This window comes from Calidris pugnax, unplaced genomic scaffold (genome assembly GCF_001431845.1).
Source record: "Calidris pugnax isolate Ruff unplaced genomic scaffold, ASM143184v1 scaffold225, whole genome shotgun sequence".
Classification (NCBI taxonomy): domain Eukaryota; kingdom Metazoa; phylum Chordata; class Aves; order Charadriiformes; family Scolopacidae; genus Calidris; species Calidris pugnax.
Window position 1 is genome coordinate 1,828,607 of NW_015091072.1, and position 14,882 is coordinate 1,843,488.

A 14,882-nucleotide genomic window follows, 5' to 3' on the forward strand; every position below is an offset into this window, starting at 1 on the left:
GAAAAAAAAAAGGCATTTTCAATCTGAAGAGAAACTGAGAGGTTGAACCTATAGAGCAGATTTTCCTTATAGTGAAGGGTGAAAAAATGGCTAGTATAGATAGTCAGTATTGAAGGTTGAAGAATCTCTGAAACTTACAATTTCTTCTCTGTTTTAGCCAAGCAATCTGGAGAAGTTGTCACATCCTCTGGATTGTATCTGTATCAAAGCGTGACAGGCAAACATGAGAACAGCAGTTGAAGGCAAAGAGGGGAAGGCTGTTGGCCATGGGGATGCTCTGCAGTATAGAATGGGCAGAAACTGGCTTTTAATTTAGAATTCTAACTCTAAATTGTCTGGCATAAAATTTTTAATCCAGGGGTTGAAACCCGGATTTTACTAGCAGATCTGTTCTCAGAAAGCTGACATAAGTGTCCATTGTTTTTTGCAATAGACACCAATTAATAGAATGGATTGGCAGAAGAAAACCAGCAAGTGAATAAACAAAAAAAACTCCATTATTTCATTAGGAGGAGAAGGTTGTCATAAATTGGCAGGTGCATGCATTTAAATTATTATGCAGAAGAGAAGTGTCTCTGAATTAGAAAACTGTTTGAGGTAGTTATATTCTGTAATATGAAGCTTAAAATAACAAAATTACAGAATGTAAAGCTATTGGAAGATTAGAAACTCCACGAAAAGCTGCACCTTGTAGGGAAGGAGAAATACGACATTGAGAGGAAAATGAAAGAGTCTTAGAAAGGAGACCTTTTACCTCTTGAGGCATTAAGGTCACCTAGTGTTCTTTGTTGGAATCTTGGCAAGTTCTGCTTCTTTGAGACTTAATTACATAAAATGATGCAGGCACAATAGATAAAGCTGATTGTGAACTTCACAGCCTGATGATTGTGTCATCTGTTTTGATGATCAGCTTAGAATTCAAAGTAGTACTATCAAAGTCTTTGGTTTGAAATGTCCAAGGTGTAATAAACTTGAAAGAAAATAATGAAAAGATACAAATCCTCCATTTCATAGCACAAATAGTTTTAAGAATCTCTTGAAGACATTTCTAAATTTTACAGAAAGGAAATTCATGAAGAAGGGAAAAGCAGGAAAAAAATTTCTGATTTGGTTTTGAACCTGAACTAAACACAATTACTACAGCTGGAAAGTCTGCTTTCCCAGGTGGATCTAGGGAAAGCAACTGCCCTATCTCATTTGTATGGAGAGATTTTCTCCTTGCTTTAATAGCCTTTAAAGTGACACACTCAGGATGGTAACAGTAAGTCAAGTTAATATTGTTTTATTGTATTAAATTTAGCTTTACAATCCTTAAATGCCATTCTTGCATAGTTAGTACATAGTACTGCTGCTGGGTAGAAATAAGGTGGAGGCTTTCTTACTCTTACAGTGCCTCACTTTAATATATTATGGATTATTTTAATTTTAGGCTGACTCTGAGCTTTCTGGATTTATAGTGTGAGGCTTTGGGATACTTACAAAATCTTTTTTCATTCTTTCCTCTTAAATTACTGAGCAGAGCTTAATGTAGGTGTTTTTGTTTGAAAATAATGAGAATGGCTGAGTAATATCCTGTGTGAAATGAGCACAAGACTCTTGGTTCTAGTTTATGGTAGACAGATATTTACATCAAAGAAAAATAGTGCTGGTACAATTTTACACCCTACTCAAGAGTGTTAACAGAGATGCTAAAAACTTAACAGAAATTGAATTTTGTCTTACTTCCCTTCAGTCCTTATATTTAGTAAGAATATAATAAACTGAATGGTGTGTTTGAGAAGGATAAAGCAGAATGTTCAAGAAAGCTTCACACCACCAACATTATAGTGGTTGAGAGGAAAAAGCATTCAAATAACAAAATTGAACCACTAAAATTTTAAAGGAGTCTGCCCTTTGTTCTGCGCAAAGGCTACAATGAAAACTTAATTTATTCATCTTGTCAGGCAGAAGAAGAGCAACAAAAGGAAAAACATGGAGGGAAAGAGAAAGATAAACCTCCTGGCAAGAAGGAGAACCTTCATGCCAAGACAGTTGAGAAGGAAAAGAAAGAAAAAAAGACAGAAGTAGCACCAGTTGCCATTAAAAAGGACACCCAGTTGAAGAGACGAGGAGAAGTGGAAGAGGAAGACAAATACATCGGTATGTAAAAAATGCAAATATACCCTGATAAACTTGCTAGAAATCTTGCAAGGTAGCTTCTAACTGCATATTTTGTTTTGTTCCATGTTGAAGGAGCAAGATCTATTTGGCAGTATTAAAGTATTACCACTTTGCATTTGAAGAGGGCACTGTGTTCTGCTCAGTATTAGGATAGACTATGAAGTCCAAGAAATAGAATACAGATGAAGTATATGTAGCATGTCAACATTAAAATGTTTTGGCATATGTAAGACTAAAAGAAAGTGGCTAAACAAATCCTGCAGAAAACCTTTCTTACAGAAATATTTTGGAATAACTAAATGTATTTGTGTCAGTATCCAAAGGTGGCTTTCTCCTTGTATTATAAACTATAACAGAGCTCTCTACCATTGTCTGGGGATGAAGCCAGGTTCTGTACAAAGGGCAATGTGATTTCATTTGCTGTCAAAACATGCGGATAGAACTGAGACCTGAAGAAATATACTCCAGAAATGAGCTATATGAGGTAAAGAATAATATGCTAACTAGTACTGAGAAAATCTTTATTCCTAATACATAGCATACATGGTTACAAATTTCACTGGAACAAAAAATATTGGAGATTATGTATATCTCTCCTCTTAGATCATAGTTATATTTAATTTGGACCAGAATATGTTTGAGCTACATCAACATAAACAGGATCTGTCCCACTGGAGAAGCACTTGCTGGTTTTCGGATGCATCATGTGTACCTGCTATTCCCTACTTGAACTGCAGCAGGCTTTCCTCACTCCTTCATCAGACCTTCATCAGCATCTCATTCAAGATCAATGACACTCCTGAAGCATCTAAAAAGCATCAGTCCAGGTGTTTAGAGAAAGTCTGAATCTTAATGAAGCAAGCACGCAAGAACAGAACAGTAGCTATGTGTGCATAGCTCTTCGTTTTTTTCAGATAAGGCTTGGTGACAACATAATTCTTTTGATGATTTTAAGGTTTTTTAGGGCCTGAAAAAAGTGTTGAAAGAAACATTCACGCTTTTAAGAATCCAAGCTGAATTGATGTATAGAACTCATGCCATCTTACTAATATTGCTACAGAGTATACAGTACAGAGTGGCTTTGGGTGGGTAGTAAAATGCTTCCACGTGGCCCCATAGGAACAATTTTACCAGCTCTAACATTTTTGCTCCCTATTGCCTTCAGGGATGGGCAGAAAACATTAGGTACCTGTATAAGATATCCATTCTCTGCTGCCTTGTTAGTCACAGTTAATGAGAAGACAAAGTAAGGAAAACACAAATTACCTTCAAAAACTAACAGCCAGGAAAAGTATCCTTGTTTAGTATGCTTAGTAGCTTTATATTATGAACTATTACCACTGCTGTTAAACTATGATTTTTATTGACTGGGATTTGTCTCATTAGTCTCAAGGATATTTACAAAATAGAATTAGTTGCAGATTACCTCAAAGGAGAAGATATTGAGGTGTTTTCTACTTGGTCACTTGTGCTGTATTTAATTTTGTAGTCATGACTGTACTGAGCTGAAGCTATTCTGCACAACTCGCCACATTCATTGTGCATCCACACGGTTGGGCTTAATAATAAACAAATTGATTCCGACTCATACAAAAAAAAATTGTATTCAGCGGATCAGTTTCCAGTCTGAAGACAATAAGGAACTACCTAACAATGGGAAAGGTAACCTGACCTTGCTACTTCCTTAGTCATGCTGAAGAAGACAGTGGGGAGGAACCTATAGCCCTAAGAAGGACAGCACCCCTCAAATCCTTCACCGTAGGCTGCAGGAAAACCATAACTGTTGTTTTATGGAGAGGTAATAATTTCTTCCTTCTTCCTGGCAGTTTCACCTAGAAGTCCATACCAAGAGAAAATTAAGTCAAGTATTGCCAAAACTTCTGGAGACTATTCTAAATAAAATTAAGTGTGGTGAAGCACCTGTGTCAGGATTTTCTATCTTTCTTCAAGAACATGGCAATCAAGGACCTCATGCTAAAGCTTTGTTTTGTGTCTTGGGACAAAGTGGTGCCAACGCCATTTCTCAGTGTCAAAAACATGTAGGTCTATGAAACTTTTCTACTGAGAATATAGTACTTTATAAAGTATGGAATATGCATGAAGATTTTTAAAAAATAACCTTGTGTGATCATTAAGGTTGACACAGTGAAAAAAAAATTTCAGCACTCTTGGCCAATCTAATAGAATCACAGAATCATTTAGGTTGGAAAAGACCTTTAAGATCATCAACTACCAAGTCCACCACTAGACCATGTCCTTCAGCACCACATCTGCACGTCTTAAAAACCTCCGAGGAATGGTGACTCAACCACTTCCCTGGGCAACCAAGTCCACCACTAGACCATGTCCTTCAGCACCACATCTGCACGTCTTAAAAACCTCCGAGGAATGGTGACTCAACCACTTCCCTGGGCATCCTGTTCCAATGCTTGACAACCCCGTCATGGAAGAATATTTTCCTAATACCTAATAATCTAAACCTTCACTGTATATTTTTGTTTTAATGTAGCTGTACCAAGCAACAAAAAAAAAAAATATGGAGAAAAATGTCACAAACTTTACTCAAGAGTAATCTGAGCTATTGATTTTATATGACCATGTCTTGAATTCAGAGACAATCTGTATCTGTTTCTGGTAGCTAACAGTCATTTTATCCTTCATCCCTAGTACGTCATCGCCTTCCTGAAATGGAATATTTCTGCTTTTGAGTAATCTTGAGATTACTTGAATTTATGTCTTTCATGATTTGAGTATGAACTAAACACTGATTATGAGAACTGACTGATCATTTTCTACTTGTCATGATTATTAGCATAATCATAACTGTTGAATGGCAGGCAGTCTTCTCTTCAGCATGTATGCGTTGGAATTTTTGGGTCTCTGTAAGTCACTTGCAGATATCATTTATCTTTTTTGTTAGAAATCATTAATGCTCAATAATTGTACGTGCTCGTGCTTTTTCTTCCTGCAATAACTGAGGCATCAAAATATGTAATTTAGTTTCAGTACTATCAGTGATATGATTGACTAGTTTTCCTCTGGTTTTGATTTTGCTTTAATGCATTTTATGTACTGCACTGTCATAGCTGCTTCCTCAGTCATTCTTTCTCCAAATTCCTAAGTTTTTATGTTTACCTAATGTTACAAGGACAGGAGAGACAATCATGTTGCCAGCTTGCTGCTCCAGGTGGTAGCAGCATTTGCACAGGTCTGGCTATATACCTGAGCACAGGCAGATGTCAGTGCCAGGCTACCTTTTTTTCTACCCTTTTTTTCTCCTTTTGATGCAGGAGTCCCATGAGCTAAGTGGACTTTTAAGTGTGTTGTGTTAGTAGGCATAAGAAAATCTTAATGCTAAATAGAGTATAAAACTGTGTTTTACTGTTAGTCTGCACTAATTGTATGCGTTCCAGAGTTGATGAAAGATACAGGAGCTTCAGGGAGCAGTTTCAGTTGTCTCCAGTTAAATAATAATGCTGGATGAATTAAATAACCAGATGCCTATCTGAATACCTGTATTTCTCCGTGGGCCATAAAGGGAATCTATGCAGTTAACTTAAGACTAGAATGCAGCTTCTTAGAGGGCTCATTTTTACTTACGTGATGCTTAACCTTATGCTTTGGTACTGAAATGTTGCTGTGCATATTTCTACAGAACTAATAAGCCTGAACAGAGCAGGCACTCAATGACACTTCTCATCTGCACTTTAGGATGGATTTGGATATGCTCCTTGCCAACTAAAAGGACTAGCATGAGCTGGTATTGCCAGCTGATGAGGATTTTGACAGGGAGTCCATCTAGCAAACATTGACCCTGTTGGGCAGGGAGCAGTCAGCAGTGAGTCAGCTTGTACCTGCAGCTAATCCATCAGAGTTATTACAGCTAATGTAATCTCTCATCTAAGACACAATAACTTACTCTGTGTGTGCAGCATTATGCAGGATGAAATAGGATAGCTTAAACTACCATTAGACCATTTATGTCCTGACACTAAACTCCTCCTTAAAGAGAAACAGTTACAGAAATGCTGCATTCTGGTTATAATCACCTTCTCCAGTTTTTCTCCTAGTGCTTCATGAAACAATTATTACTTCTAACTTGTATTCTTCCTGCTGAGTTCTTGGTGGTTTGCTACAGAAGACTTCAGTCTAATGCACATAATATCTTGAAGCTTGTATGTAGTTGTCCCAATGAAGTTATAAAAGGAACTGTTTCTCTGACCTTAATTTGTAGTATCCCTATATAGTCAAGAAAAAACTGAATTTTGTTTAGCTGTTGAATGTGCTTGCTCTAACCTGGTTTTACTGTGTTTTGAACAGATGATGAACCAGATGATGGTGCCCATCATTACTTTATAATTTTGGATTTCCACAACCTTCAGCTGTTGCCTGTGATGCTTGAGCTTGGGATTAACATTTCAAGTATAATTAGAATTTCTTCCGAGAAGTATCAGCCCTTGCAAGCGTACTTGGAAGCAACTAAACTTGAAGGAGAATCTTTCCTTTCACCCACAGGTAATCTGGTCATGTGAAAAAAATTGTGTAGAAAAGAGACTATTTTATATCCAAGTAAAGACTGTTCTTGCTGTGTTTTTCTCCCTCCCCATGCCTTGTGTTTTGTGCATACTACCTAAGACTAATATATGACTTGCGCTTTGTGTAAAAGGGAGACATTATACCATTATTGAAATAATACTTACACATTTTAGTTGTAGAAGCAGAGGAAACAAAGAAGGATGAAGCTATCAAAGACCTGGAAACATTTTGGAAATACCTGGAGCCAGTTCTGAACAGTGGAAAGCATGGATCAAGTCTCTTTGATATTGCTAGACTTCATCACGTAGTTAAGGAGAGTGACTTTCCTCCGGATTGGTCTGATAGAGAAATGCTGGTCAGTAGATTCTGCTTTCACAAGGCATGGCATGCTTTGGGATTTATAACGTTTAAGACCAATTTAGAAATGACAGGAATTTTAGCTTAGTCTTCTATGAAACAACCAGAGTAGTTAGTATATTTGTAATCTTGAATAAAAATTATTTCCTATGTAGCCAACAAGTTTATTCAGCTTGTATTCACAAGGAGTTCTTTGAATAAAAATATCTGACTTGGGGTTTCTTAATATTGTAGGCTAGAACAGCAGAATTTTAAAATAATTTGAGGCATTAAATTTGTTAAGCATCTTTACATAGACCCAAGTTGGAGCTTGTCAGAGAGTCAGATGTCTGTATGAAATAACACAAAAGTTGTATTTTTGTCCTCATAACAGCAGGTCTACTTACTGTATCTCAGAACAGTCACATGAGAACAAATGAAAATGAATGTAAGAACACTTTGTGATATTTTAGCATACCCACTATTGCTTTTTATTGTCCAACCAGAAATATGGATCTGGCTTATTACTAATTATAGCCTGATGACTCAGGACTATTACCAGGCACTGCAAGAGAAAGTGAACCATTAGAAATTTTGTCCGGCCTAGATTCTCAAGTACAGTGAGGTAAAGGGGTTTCAGTCCACAATAGCAGCAGTAAAAAATGCAAACTGCTAAAGCAAAATAAAGCAACATGGCATAATTTAACCTACTGTATTTGTGGTCTATATTATTAGGGTTAAAGGACAAACTACATCCTCCTAAACTTTATTTAGAGTACAATAAGTCCTGTATACAGACAGTCTGGTAAACTAGGAAGTTCCTTTGGACCTGGAGGGAACCTTTGGTTCTGGAGGGATCAGAATTGAGTTTGGCTAAATCTACAGTGGTTTCCAAAGCATTCACTAAAAATGTCTCAATTATGGAATGTGTAGGCTTGCTATTCACAACATTACATATCATTGTATTTGTGATCTAATCTTAAAATATGAAGCCTATTTTCGGAAAGAAGTTTTTTATCTTGCATATCTTCCCAATAATCACATCTTATAGGGGACTGTTGCTATTCATGAATATCCTACAAGCATCTATATTATAGCTGAAATAAAAGAAAAATGATCTGTCACTGAAAGTGTTTCAGCAGCTTTTAGTTGTAATTCCACATTCTTCTGTATCTCAGAATTCAGCAGAGCTCTAAAGAAAGAGGAACATGTGTAAGTTTTTAAAGAGACAGATGGTAAGAATATAAGTTTTGAAATCATAGGTGGATAGAGTAAGTCTGTTCTGGTGCACTTGCTGGAGAGTCTCTGAATCCTAGCTTGCTGCATCTCTGAAGTCCAAGATATACAGAAGGAAAACTATCGTGACAAATTTTTTAGACATCAATATAAAAATGATAGAATATTACATACAGCAAGTAGTCTCGGATTTCAGATTTTTAGAAAGGAAAATACTTTCAAAAATATTTTTCATTGTTCAAGAGTCACTAATGGTTAGACTCAGTAAACTTTTGACAAGCATCTGTGTCTGTCCTGAAAAAAAGAGAGAAGCAAGCAAATTGAATCACAAAATTGTAATGATACTAAACTTTGCATGTGTCTCATTGAGTAGTGCCAGGTTTTTTTTACTTGCAACTTTGTAAAATATCTTCTTTTGTTTAAAAGATTGTTCTTTCGAAACACTCCAGTATTTTAATTAAAATTTTCCTGTGCTCTAGTGGTCTCTCTTAAATAATATACGCACAGAAGGTTTTTATACTAACCAATTCTTCAGAAGAGTACTGGATTGGAAAAACAAAGGTGCAATAATATTAACTCTGAAAATTCTGTTTTCACCAATAGATATTTTCTCCCAAATATCTCCTCTAGTCTTTAAATGTTATGAAAACTGAGACAAGTGTTCCATAACTGATCAGTGATTTAGGATGCTTTTTTTGAAGTGCCATAAAGAGGGTCCAAGTTGAAGAAAGCAGATGCTTAATACTGCTTAAGGCTCAGTTAGTATATCTAGTGTTTAATGACAGTTGTGCTTCACATTTTATTTTAGGAAACTTAAAATTGAGACATCCAGTTAGAGGCAAATGTCTTAATACAAGAGACTTCTCCTACTTTCACAAGAGTTAAACTCACTCAAAAAAGGACTGTTGACGTTATCTAAATATTATAATAATCTCATCTTTTCCACAATGTTTAGGATATGCAGAGTAAGAATATGTCCATTAAAGCCACTGAAACTTCAGAGTGGCGTGTGGTCTCAAATAGGGTTTTGGTATTTGTACAAAAACATTTCACATTTAAAATAACGGTTGCTAGTCTTCCTTTTATCATTATTATTATTATTATTATTCCTTTATCTTATTTGGAAGATTTTTGAACAGTTGTAGATCTGCTAGCTAGAGAGCTAATGACTCGTGTGGCTAAGTTACATGTCACTTTTGTATGCAAACTTCATCTTTTGTATATGATTTTCTGTCATAGCTTGCATTTGGAACTGTGCTGTTTGAAAGCATTGCTTGCTTAATGTATGACTGCCTGGACTGGAGAAGACAGCATTCTAACTACTTGGAAAACACCAAGTTTATTAATGTGCCTGCATTATCAGAGAGCAAGTCCACACAACCACCTGTAACTGAGGCAAGGATGCTCCTCTTCTTATGGAGAATAACTAGTTATAGGCTAGAACTGCCTGTCTTGAATTCTGCACTCAAAAATTCACCTTGGATGATCATTCCATGGGTAATTTTATGTGAATAAAATTGGGATTTTTATGGAAAAAAAATAGCCAAGCATTGAGGAAACAAAAAAGGGAAAATCTGAAGGATCATACAGGCATAAGGTATCGCGGGTGTAAAAATCGCTTCTGATAAATCCTTCTTGCATCTGAAAAATCAATATGCCTGCACAGAGCTATTGTGTCTTGGTGCAAATCTGTGAATTATCAAAAAAAAAAAAAAATCATCTATGCAAGATCAGTTTCTTTAGTCTAGATAAGTAACCAAAGCAAAATGAACTTAATTTCTCCCAGCTATTTGTGCAATGCTAATTTGTTCTACTGTTTCTGAGCTTTTTATATCTTTCTTTTTGTTCCTTTAGGTACGATCAGCATCACAGATCACACCTTCAAAGAAAAAAGGGCAAGCAGAAGAAATTCCGTCAACAGTAAATTTGTCACAGGGTATGTCTAAAGGATTAAGGCACTCATCTGTAGCTGTTCACTCTGTCGTACCACTCACTCGTCAGACAGCACAAATCCTTGAAATTATTTGCTCAGTAAGCTCAAGATGTGATTTGGTGCTGTGAGAGGAGTTTCTTGGTGAATACATTGTGAAAGTCTCTGGAAACTGCAGTGGTGATACCTAAGCTCTTTAGAAAATCACTTTTTCTATCTATTCCCAGTCACAGTGAGATTTGAGTTCCACAGTAATGGACCTTGTTAGTCTTTTGTAAGAAAAATTGTCTGAAGGTTGAACTGATTAGTCATATAAATTGTCATTTCTGAAGAAATCAATCTTAATGTTTATCTCTTATTACAACAGAGGAAGAAGCTTCTTTTTTGACTACTTCTGTGGACATGAGGTATTACGATGACTTGCTGAGTCAGATTCCTGAGGAATACTTTTCTATACCCTTACTGCTGAACTGCATGTTGGAACAGGTGGGAATATTAATTGGTCAAAAATCAGTAAATCTCCATTTGTTTCAGCCTAAAATAAGAGACGGAGGCACTGACCAAGGAGGTTCAATGCAAAGGAATCACAATTCAAAAGTGACATCTTTGGTTCTCTTCTTTCTTGTGTACTTAGCCTTTATATAAAGTGTTATTCCAAAATTCTTTTTTCAAGACTACAGATCCAATACAATCAATTGAGCAAAAAGGTGTAATTTTTTAGCTAAGTAAATAATGAGTTTTCATGTCCTGTAACAATGTTATTGATACTGAACTTTTACTGGTTTACTCAGTACAAAGGTCTTAGGGTAAGTCTAACATAAAAGTGGCATATATTGATGCTAGCGCTAGACAGATCTGACATCTGTTGAGTTCAGGCATGATATATACATTAGCAGAGCCTCCTTCTTTTATAATTTCAGCACAATCTTATTTTTTTACTTTTTGCAATTTAGTCTGAAAATAGAGTCAGGCAAAAATCCTCAAAACAAGGTCCAACACCTGATACACAATCAGTTTTTCATTATCTGTGTTCATTAGCAATTCTTAACATTTCAAGTTGGAAATAATTTTCTTCTCATCTTTCCAAAAGTGAATAATAGGAGAAAAGATTTAATTCTGTTTCCAATAATTGTTGTTTCGGGCAGGAGCTAACATGGTGAATTGCATTTTTGCTGCTTGGTAGAAAAAGTTGACAGTTTTCTTTCCTGAAAAAATATATGGATGTGTGTTTAACTTATAGCAGGGTCTCTTGGTAGTTTTAATTAAATTAACCAGCAGTCATACTGTAATGAAAGCTAACATATATCATGTTTGCCAGGTTATTGCAAGTGAAGAAGACCTTACACCACCTAGTCTGGTGGTACCAGAGCCTCGGGCAGATGGGCTGCATCATACCATTGCAGATCATATAGCCTCTGTCATTCCTTCTCTTTCCCTTTCTGAGAGTGAAAAAAAGGTTTGTTTTGTCTTTTGTTCATTTCCTGAAGTGACAAATAAACCTGATTATTGTAGTTTAATACATCTTTCTTTTTTAACAGAATCTATATGAATACTTTTCTCCTAAATACAGTGAAAAAAAGACTGTCACCCTGAAGTACCCTCTCTTATTTAACTACCATGATACCCTGGCTCAGCGGTTGCACCTGCTGAAGGTATAGTGCTACCTATCATATATAAACAGTTCTGAAGTCTGCAGACAGTGAATACTCACTGCACTAGAAAGGAAGGGGTGGTGTTTTTACAAAGCAGAACAGTACAGCCTAGATTTTTCCTACTGAGATAGACACACTAAAACATGTTTAGTCTGCTTAAGAAGCAATGAGTTATTGCTGCTGACAGAGGACACATCAGAAGCATAGAGCATTATTTTGATTTCAGTGATCCGTTTGCATTATTAATAGGAAAGTTTAGCCTTTGGCATAGATGAGAGATATTACAGAGCTCTGTTGTTTTGCTGTAGTCAAACACTGATGAAACTATGGAAAATGACTTACTAGCTTGGTAACAGTGATTTAGTATGTAGAATAGATTAAATACTTATATGTAGAGAAGTATAAGAAAAGATAGAGGTTGTTAGTGAACACAGGAAATGTATTCAGGTTGACTAAAAAGTTGGAGCATAGCGTATAACCAAGACATTGCCAAATTCTAACACAGGCAGAAAGGTTGAGAGACTGCAACGTTTGGAATTATTGCAAAGTAACAGTTCCTAGACTTTCTGAACTAAAAAAAAACCACTGTGAATTTCTCAAATTTTTCTGAAGCCAAGTTGTATTTTTACCATTAAACTTTGCAAGTACTCTGAGGGTAGTACAAGTGATAATACAGTTCTAGATTTTACAGCTAAGGTGTGTCTGCCTGGCTTCATGAATTACAAATTATCTGTGGAATGCTTTGGCAACCATTGATAAAAATAGCATTCAGAAGCAAATTAAGCTTGACGCAATGGAGGTATTCAAGCAGAAGGCAGGATTGAGCAGTCACCCTGAGAGATGCTCTTAGCAGCCATATGCTGATGTATATGATATACTTCCAGAAGAGGAAATTCAGAATATAGTACAATGTCTGAGGAATGGATAGAGGAAAGAAATTTGGAAGGTGGAGTCCAAGAGAAAGGTACTGTAAGTGCGTAATACTAAAAACAGTGAAGCTGAGAGACACCAGTAAGTCTCAAATTATAAATGCTTAAATATATAGGGATGCTGCTGTCATAGATCATGAGTTTACAGACTTCATTTCTATGAGAAGTAGCACAGACCAGCTGACAGATACATGGATGGTACCTGCTGCCTGTACTGTATGTTCAGTACATATTTCTGTATTCCAGAATATTTAAGTCTAGCTAGCACAAGGAAATATCTTTTAACAAGTGTCTCTTATTATGCCGTTGGTTATTCTCTTATGTATCTCATTTTTGCTGCCTAAAATATCTGACATCGTGATTCAAAAACACACTGTGAGCACATGCTCAAATTTAAGTTTATGTCCAACTGACTTAAGCACATGCTTATGTCTTATGCTACAAAAAGACTTCTTTATTCGAACATATTTTTTAGAAATCCACTGGTGTGAAAGTTTACTTTAACTCTGGTACTTTGGTTTTTGTTCCAGGTCCAGGGGAACTTAAATCTGGAAAAAGTTGAACATGAAATGATGGATAAACTGCCTCTTACAGAACTTACCCATTTCACCCTTCCTTCAGCTGCAAAGAGCACTAAACGCTTGGCTGGAGTTCATGAGCTCATGCATTATTGTACCAGTGGTAAAGTGATTTTCTTTTTCATTGATATAACGTCTGTGTTTTTCTTCTGGTTGATAATCCTCTTAAATAGCAGGAATTTGGGGACAAGTTTTTTCAGGTGCCTAAAACCTTCACAAAATTTCCCATTTTGACATTCTTGCTTATACCTAGCCTATTATACAAGTTAGTGTTAACTTTAGACCTCAGTTTAATGGTTAATGGGAAAGGATATATGAATATTAAATACTGCATGACTAAGATCTGGAAGTATATTAGAACTCGTTTGATTATTTATATTCACAACCATACAAACACTTACTAAATCCAAGGAAAATAGTTGTACAAATTGCGATTTTGATCCTAGGACAGAGAATGCATTTTGGGAGACACTGATATAAACTGTATGTTTATTTACCAACACCTTTTTGGTGGAGGAGCACATGTAGAAGATTTCTATTGGACAATAAATGGCTTTCAGAATGTATTCTGTGTAAGCTGTTGGTGTTAATAATGTAATGGGTTCTACAATAGTCCCTTTATCGTACTAATAATACATTCACTTCTTCAACCATAATCACTTCTGTGGTTACCTTTCCTTGGAGTGTGCATACAGCCATGACATACACCGTGAAACAATTCCAAGGACTACAGAAATACCCTTAGGTATTTGAAAGTTTACACTAGGCTACCAAGAAATATAAACATCCAAATCCTTTTGGTAACATTTATGCCATCATATAAAATACAGGATCTGAGGGTACTCTCCTAGCTATTCAGTCATCTAATTCCTTGTGTTGGATTACTTTACACTCACTGCATTGTTTGTAGTTGTTGGTATGTTCATTTTGGACACTAAGCTATTAAGGTATTTTGTATTGCTATAGCATTCCAGCTGATGGGTATCAAATGTGATGGTCTTCACTGGACTATACCATACTGCCAAACTCTCCCAACTGTTAACTTAGCTAGCAATGTCATCACTTTTACCAAGAAGGTGATTAATTTGAACAGGAGATGAGATATCCAACATTTTCAAGGTGCGTGATGTGCTTGGGTGTTTAACTACCATAAAGAGGAAACACTTCAAACTGAAGATGCTGTTAGTATGATTTGCACACTGAACTAGCTGCCCTAAAATTCAGTCCTTCTCGTGATTACATTGTTATATGGACACCAATGCATACAACCATAATTAGGTTTTATTATTGTCTTTGCACCTTGCATACTTGTGTGTAAATTATGGGTAAAATTTTGTCTGAAGAGAAAAAAAAAAGATAATTGGTTTGAGAAGCTACAGATAATAAAAAAGTTTATGATAGTGGAAGACTTTTCATGAACTGAAAATAACTAGTTGTTAACTGATTTGATAAAGTCTACTCCGTATTTTTAATCAACACAATTTATATAAAGTTAACGAGCCAGGAGGTATTCAGGTGTAGGAAG

The 14,882-nt window shown here is 36.0% G+C and overlaps 1 protein-coding gene across 1 annotated transcript in view; it reads left to right on the top strand.

Annotated features, from left to right (window-relative positions):
• The window catches only part of SPAG17 (sperm associated antigen 17), a 116,572-nt gene that overhangs the window by 26,130 nt on the left and 75,560 nt on the right, over window positions 1-14,882 (top strand). The window contains exons 5-13 of the mRNA XM_014957087.1: window positions 1,944-2,139; window positions 6,481-6,675; window positions 6,870-7,051; window positions 9,508-9,663; window positions 10,123-10,204; window positions 10,566-10,684; window positions 11,517-11,654; window positions 11,737-11,850; window positions 13,310-13,460. Of these exons, the coding sequence (XP_014812573.1) occupies window positions 1,944-2,139; window positions 6,481-6,675; window positions 6,870-7,051; window positions 9,508-9,663; window positions 10,123-10,204; window positions 10,566-10,684; window positions 11,517-11,654; window positions 11,737-11,850; window positions 13,310-13,460 (1,333 nt within the window). The remainder of the gene's footprint in view (window positions 1-1,943; window positions 2,140-6,480; window positions 6,676-6,869; window positions 7,052-9,507; window positions 9,664-10,122; window positions 10,205-10,565; window positions 10,685-11,516; window positions 11,655-11,736; window positions 11,851-13,309; window positions 13,461-14,882) is intronic.